The 7,300-nt window shown below is 47.5% G+C and overlaps 1 protein-coding gene across 2 annotated transcripts; it reads left to right on the forward strand.

Moving 5' to 3' along the window:
• The first annotated feature begins 783 nt into the window (after positions 1 to 783).
• pck1 (phosphoenolpyruvate carboxykinase 1 (soluble)) lies at positions 784 to 7,066 on the forward strand. 2 transcript variants are annotated; one of them, XM_034678406.1, is made up of 9 exons: positions 784 to 1,120; positions 1,572 to 1,859; positions 4,286 to 4,470; positions 4,565 to 4,768; positions 4,876 to 5,063; positions 5,147 to 5,534; positions 5,637 to 5,768; positions 5,872 to 5,967; positions 6,065 to 7,066. In XM_034678406.1, the coding sequence occupies exons 2-9, from the start codon at positions 1,636 to 1,638 to the stop codon at positions 6,520 to 6,522; spliced, it is 1,875 nt and encodes a 624-aa protein (XP_034534297.1). In that variant the 5' UTR covers positions 784 to 1,120; positions 1,572 to 1,635; the 3' UTR covers positions 6,523 to 7,066. The 2 variants fall into 2 exon arrangements, with proteins under 2 accessions (XP_034534297.1, XP_034534298.1); XM_034678407.1 differs by lacking the exons at positions 784 to 1,120; positions 1,572 to 1,859 and adding an exon at positions 2,558 to 2,620.
• Positions 7,067 to 7,300: the final 234 nt, after the last annotated feature.

Genomic DNA, 7,300 nt, shown 5'->3' on the forward strand with positions numbered 1-7,300 from the left:
CAGCAGGATTTTAAAGTCTATTCTCTGACAGACAGGAAGCCAGTGTAGAGATCTAAGAACTGGAGTGATGTGGTCTACTTTGTTGGTCCTTGTTAGGACTCGAGCAGCAGCATTCTGTATGAGCTGCAGCCGTCTGATGGACTTTTTAGGGAGTCCTGTAAAGACCCCGTTACAGTAGTCTAGTCTGCTAAAGATAAATGCATGGAGGAGTTTTTCTGCATCCTGCTGAGACATGAGTCCTTTAATCCTTGATATATTCTGAAGGTGATAGTAGGCGGACTTTGTAATTGTCTTAATGTGGCTGCTGAAATTAAGGTCTGAGTCTAAGACTACACCAAGGTCTCTGGCTTGGTTTAAACATTTCAAGTATTTAAGTATTTATTTGTTAATTTTAAATTTAATTGTTTCTTTTTTTGGACTACAGACTTTTTATATATTTTTTATTTTTTAATGAAATATTTTTGTGCATGAGATCTGCCTCTCAGTCTTATGTCTGCATCATAGTTTTGTGTTGTATAGTGTAAAAACAAAAGTTAAAAATAATAATAATTATTGCATTTTGACTGTTTAGAGTTTGCATGATCCTTTTTGCTTTGAAACCTCTTCAAAAAGTTGCATCACTCAAGTTCTTTAATGGTGAAACTGAGCCGTACACACATTCAGATATTATGTCACAGTTATTTTCCATGCTGAGTCTTACAGGGAGAAAGAGTGCCGGTAAGGACAGAGCTGTGTGTCTCTGTTTTGGATCTGATCCCACTCTCTGCTATCAGCGCTCAGCTGCAGGCAGAAGGAACCAGTTACATGAAGACGGCGTTACGTCCCGCGGCTCATCAATGATTCACCGGCAGCTTGTAACATTGTGTTTTTCAGATCTGGAGGGAACAACAGGTTCATGCAAATAGCTGAGAGGACGAGCCTCCTCTTACACACACATGCCTCCTCCCTCCTCCTCCTCCTCCCTGTGTGGGACATCCCAGAGTATAAAAAGAGGTGACTCTCCTCAGAAGATACAACTGACCAAGAAGAGGACAGAGCAGAAAAGGCTCCTGAAAACAGACACACACCTCGACTGATGAGGCCAAACTGAAGGCTCCGTGCTCCAGACAAACTGCCAAAGGTAACCTGAAGCTGTCCGTCTGTCTGCTCTCTGTGTGTGTAACGTGAGGAGGGAAGGTTTCTGCAGGGGGAGCGGGTCTGAGCAGGGATGGATGCTGTTGCATCACTCAGAGTATCTGATGGAGGCTGCAGCAGAAAAAGTTGGGGAGGATTTCTTTCAAAAGAACTTTAAAAAGATTGAATTTAGCTGCCTGATGGAGGGAAAGATGTGAAAGTATGTCAGCTGAAGGATAGACTTTTGAATCTGAGCACTTTGTTACACTTTCTTGTAAAAGAGTCGGCTGCAAAACTGATGATATCTCCTCTCTTCTCCCCTCTTCTGTCTTTACCCTCTTGGCTATTCTCCTTTCTTTGCATCTCTTACCTGTCCTTTTCACCACTTCATCCCTCCTTCATCCCTTCTCTCCCCTCGACCATCTCCCCTTGTGTTTCCCCCTCTATTCCCCCTCCAGGCTATAGCCCACTCCCAGACCTCCTCTTCTCTTTCCACTCTCTCTCGCTCCAGACTCCTCCGTCATGCCTCCTCAGCTCCAGTCCCAGAACCAGAGCAGTCCCAGGATCCTGCAGGGCGACATCAGCGCCCTCAGCCCGGCCGTCAGGGAGTTCGTGGACGCCAATGTGACTCTGTGTCAGCCCGACTCCATCCACATCTGCGACGGCTCCGACGAGGAGAACCGCGCCATCCTGACCCAGCTGGAGGAGCAGGGGATGATCAAGAAGCTCAGCAAATATGAGAACTGGTAGGTTGGAGAAGGATGGATCAGATCATGCATCTTCTTTTAGATGTTACGGTGATGTCAATCAGCTGTCATAGCTCTGATTGATTCCTGTAAAGCGTGGTGGTAACCTCAGCACAGTTGGCAGGTTTCCCAGTCGTGTTGACGTTAAAGACAGTCTGCGTTCGTCAGTCCCGAGCAGCTGTTTGAATGAATAACATACCGAGGAAAGGTCCGCATTCTCACAAACCTGTAAGTCCGGCTCTCTCAGGAACATCACACCTCCTTAAAAGAAGCTGTCGGACTAATAATTGCACACACAGCATTTCTTCAGGTGTAAGGTCAGCGCTAGAAATCCTGTTTGTTCGTCCTGAAGCAAAAACTTTGCATTCAGCTCTCAGGCAGGATCTTGTTTTCCATCCACAAACAATGAACTCGTCCAGAGGCTGCGTGACACCGCGAGAAATACACCTGAAGGTTTTTATTTTACTTAGACCAACATGGGACTGTTCTGCATTATGTAATCTATGAATGCTGCAGGTTTGAAGAGTTTCTGATGAGGAACAAGGCGAGAAAGAACCTGATCAATTCAATTTGATGCTAAATTTGTCGCTTATTTTTGAGGCTGTACTTTTTACCTCAAGCTAAATCAGTAGTGAATTTAGTTTGCACTCTTCAGCAGACCAAGAAGCTTGTTCATGTGTCAGGATGGGTGCAGAGATCCCCTCCTCTTCAAAACAAACAGATCCTTCAATTAAAACCAGACACTGAATAAAGCCATCCCGGTAAAGGCGCTGCTAGTCGAGCTGCAACTTGCTTGCATTTAATATTAGATATAAGATAATGAACTGTTTTTAGGAATAGTTATATTTTTTTTGGGGGGGGCTTTTTGCCTTTATTTATTTAGGATGCACCGATCCTACTTTTTAGGTCCTGATACCGATATCGATTCCTGGGCTTTGGTATCTGCTGATACCGATACTAGCTGATCCGATCCTGGTATTGATTTAATCTCTACTCCTTAATGTGAGGATAGAATCATGTTTTGGCAACCTCAGGCTTTTCTGACTTGATGGTGAACTGTACCTGGGTTCCAAGTGCTAAACCAGAGGCTGGAATCCCTTCATTTCAAGGATCTGGAACAATTAAATCCAATAACCTGTCCGTGTTTTCACACTTTGAATCCATTAATAGAAGGTTTCTTCCTTCTCTGCAGTCGGCTACAGCTGGCGTTAACTTCCTCCTTTGGGCTCCCATTATATTTTTCAGTGTGACCGCCATCCGTTGAAACATTAGCCTCTGCACATGTTGCAAGTTTCTGGTGGAGTTGTTAGCAAAAGAAGCGTGACGTGCAGCTAAACTGCAGAGCCTCTGTAGTTATCCTCCATCATGCTCCACCGGGCAAACATGCACAGACCGGGCGGCGCTGATGACGTAGGAGACGCACATGGCTGCTGTAAACACAGAAAAGCATAGAACTGAGATGAATAGATCTGTCATATGGATCGGCACTATATATCGGCCGCTTGTCACCGATATCCGATCTAGATTTTTGAGTCCGATCTAGCAGATATCCGATACCAGGAACGGATCGGTGCATCCCTAATTTAAGACAGCTGAGGAGAGACAGGACATGTGGGGAGTAGAGAGAGGGGGAAGACATGCAGGAAATGGTCGCGGCCAGGAGTTGAACCGGTGACCCCTGCGACGAGGACTGTAGCCTCTGTATGTGGGGCGTTAGAGTGCTAGTCCACCAGCACCCCAGCGACCATTTTTCTGAATAGTTTACCGATCTTTGGAAGATTGCAGAGTTCCTGTTTTTGCTCCTCCTTTCTTCATCGTTAGATCAAAACATGCTTTTGTCCTTTCCTTTATGTGCAAGGGAAAGCTGCAGACTTTAGACTAGCTTATACGTCAGGGGCTGACGCGGACATGAGCTCCACATACTTGTGCGTCGATGTGTCCGTGTCGTTCTCCACCGAAACACTTGAGGGCAGTGTGGTCTCGCCTGCTTCCGGTCCCGCTACGATCTCTGTTTCCATTTCCACAGAGATTCAGAGCGTGTTCTGTTAATCTACAGCTGATACATGTTGCTGTTTATCATACAGACATGATTACATGAAGAATAGAGAGGAGGAGATTAAATAGTGCTGTAAATGCGGGAAACACAAAGCCATCAAGCGGACCAATCACAGGGCTTGCGGTCCGCATTGATTCTATGGGTAGTTACATTTTGGAGGAGGTGCACGTCATCTACATGCGTAGGCCTCTGTGTAGGTACGGGAGCTACGAGGACCCCCAGAAGTATAAATCAGCCTTTCAGTCTAAAGTCCATCATCCCCTCTATCGAGATCATCCAATCACCCAGTCCTATCTTGTCCCTGACGATGCTAAAGATCTCCTAAGTGATCAGAATGTGTTCTTACTCTCTGCTCTTCCTTCTCCCTCAGCTGGTTGGCCAGGACCGACCCAAGAGACGTGGCTCGTGTTGAGAGTAAGACCGTGATCGTGACTCAGGACCAGAAGGACACAGTGCCTACGCCCGTTGGTGGTGGAGTCAGCCAGCTCGGCCGATGGATGTCCCAGGAAGAGTTCGACAAAGCCATGGGACAGAGGTTCCCCGGGTGCATGAAAGGTAAGGCGAAGAAGTCAAAGTCTGAGAAACTAAAGACAAACACAACTTCCTGAAAGCTTTAACTAAGGTTATATATCCCACTCTCTGCCCTCAGGTCGCACCATGTATGTGATTCCCTTCAGCATGGGTCCAGTTGGTTCCCCTCTCTCTAAGATCGGCGTGGAGCTGACGGACTCTCCCTACGTGGTCGTCAGTATGAGGGTGATGACCCGCATGGGGACCGCCGTGCTGTCCGCTCTGGGGACTGGAGAGTTTGTCCGCTGTCTGCACTCCGTCGGCTGTCCTCTGCCGCTCAAAAGTACGTCAACATCTTCATCACATTCATTAATTCATGAATACATGATACTCGTGTTGTGCTCCACCCACATGCTCCCAGCTGATTCCAGTTTTACCGTTTGATTTCAGAGCCCCTGGTGAACAACTGGCCCTGCAACCCTGACCTGACATTGATCGCACACATCCCCGATCGCAGGCAGATCGTGTCTTTCGGCAGCGGCTATGGGGGAAACTCCTTGCTGGGGAAGAAGTGCTTCGCTCTGAGAATTGCTTCACGTATCGCAAAGGAGGAGGGCTGGCTGGCAGAGCACATGCTGGTAAGGAGGATTAGAGGATTGAGCACACCTGTCCTTAAAGACCTTTCCATTGTTACCATGTTAACGATGTCTCTCCTCCTCAGATCCTGGGCATCACCAACCCCGCTGGAGAAAAGAAGTACATGGCCGCAGCTTTTCCAAGCGCTTGCGGGAAAACAAATCTGGCCATGCTCTGCCCGACGCTGCCCGGCTGGAAGGTGGAGTGCGTAGGAGACGACATTGCCTGGATGAAATTTGACGATCAAGGCAACCTACGAGCCATCAACCCAGAGAACGGCTTTTTCGGAGTAGCCCCAGGGACCTCAGCCAAAACCAACCCCAATGCCATGGCCACCATCGTCAAGAACACTGTTTTCACCAACGTCGCAGAGACCAGCGATGGCGGTGTGTACTGGGAGGGCATGGACGAGGTACTGCCCGAGGGAGTCAGCATCACATCCTGGAAGAACAAGCCCTGGAGCTCCCAAGACGGTAAGAGTTTACCCTCGAAGGCTCAAAGATTTGTTGTTAATGGATACAGAAGTAATCAGAGAAATGACATGAAGCTTAAAGGTCTTGTTTTCTCTTCCTCAGGTGAACCTTGTGCTCACCCCAACTCTCGTTTCTGCACTCCGGCCGATCAGTGTCCCATCATCGACCCACAGTGGGAGTCCCCAGAGGGAGTCCCCATCGAGGCCATCATCTTTGGAGGGCGCAGGCCAGAAGGTGAGCAGGAGCTGGGTGGAAGAACACTGGGACTTTAAACACTTGTAGACTGACAGACAGAAAGAATGAGGCAGTTTGAATCTAACCCTTGCTCTGCTTCCAGGTGTCCCTCTGGTGTACGAGGCTTTCAGCTGGCAGCATGGCGTGTTTGTCGGAGCAGCCATGAGATCTGAAGCCACCGCTGCTGCTGAACACAAAGGTCAGTATCTGTTCTGGAAACTGACAAAGTGACAAAATGACAGAAATGAAGGATACATTTTGAAAGATTATTGACCATGATCTCTTCCGTCCTGCAGGCAAGGTGATCATGAACGACCCCTTCGCCATGCGTCCCTTCTTCGGCTACAACTTCGGACAGTACCTCTCTCACTGGTTGAGCATGGCTGATCGCGCCGGTGCCAAACTCCCCAAGATCTTTCACGTCAACTGGTTCCGCAAGAGCCCCACCGCCGGATTCCTCTGGCCGGGCTTCGGCGACAACATCCGCGTCCTGGACTGGATGTTCAGGCGGCTGAACGGCCAGGCCGGCGCCATGCCCTCGGTGGTGGGTTACCTGCCCTGCAGCGACTCCCTGAACCTCCAGGGCCTGCAGCAGAACGTGGACCTTGATGAGCTGTTCTCCTTGGATCAGGAGTTCTGGCAGAGGGAGGTGGAGGACGTGAGGAAGTACTTCGACACGCAGGTGAACGACGACCTGCCTAACGAGGTGGCCCGGCAGCTGGAGCTCCTGCAGCAGAGGGTGAAGCAGATGTAAAGAGAGGAAATTAGAAGGATAGAATAACGTGTTAGCATCTCTGATGGAGCATTTTGATAATTCTAGAACTCTACTTACTTAATTCCAGAACGACGGATGGTAGATCTGTGACGGTAGAACGGAATGTGAGCGATTCTAGAACGTCTGAATTTAAAAGAGAATTCCTTGCGTGGTTTTTCGTTAGCTAGAAATCGTCCTCCGGCCTCTGAGAGCTAAGAACGCTAACATGAATGTTTCTCTTCAGTTCTGTTTCAAACCAACATAATTTTCCTTCTCTGTGTCATTTTACTATTTAATGATAACTTATTGTAAACGCACATGAAACCGTCTCTGTGGATTTGAAAGGCACAGAAGGAGTAGATGAGTCCTTTAGCTCTCCAGTGTTTGACCTCCTGAAGGAGGTGGAAATGAATGTTTTTTGTTCCTGTTATTATTTGAGCCTTAATTTATTTTTATACACGTGTTGGTATCTCATGGTTCTGTTTGTGTTGTAATCTTGAACCCCGAAGAGGGGAGATGAAAATAAAGTTATTTAAACTCGAAACTGATCCTGTTGAATTTTTTTAAAGTATCTGTCCTCATAAGGGTTTTGGTTAATTTTGGGCCACCATGGGGCCTCATTCCTTAGTATTCCTTAGTATATGTGAAAAAGAGCAAAAACTGCTTTTTCTTTTTTCTTACTTAAAGCTGGGGTTGGTGTTCAGATTCAGATCCACTTTTTGTTCTCCTGGTTAAAATGATCTTTATGTCCTGATGGTAATCAATACATGATGTGTTC

This window comes from Notolabrus celidotus, unplaced genomic scaffold, assembly GCF_009762535.1.
Source record: "Notolabrus celidotus isolate fNotCel1 unplaced genomic scaffold, fNotCel1.pri scaffold_145_arrow_ctg1, whole genome shotgun sequence".
In the NCBI taxonomy this organism is placed as follows: Eukaryota; Metazoa; Chordata; class Actinopteri; order Labriformes; family Labridae; genus Notolabrus; species Notolabrus celidotus.

Excerpts from the sequence above, each read along its gene's own strand:
- pck1 (XM_034678406.1), top strand. The coding sequence starts at position 1,636 with ATGCCTCCTCAGCTCCAGTCCCAGAACCAGAGCAGTCCCAGGATCCTG. Across the intron at positions 4,471-4,564 it reads GTTCCCCGGGTGCATGAAAG|GTCGCACCATGTATGTGATT; the intron begins GTAAGGCGAAGA and ends CTCTGCCCTCAG. Across the intron at positions 5,968-6,064 it reads CGCTGCTGCTGAACACAAAG|GCAAGGTGATCATGAACGAC; the intron begins GTCAGTATCTGT and ends TCCGTCCTGCAG.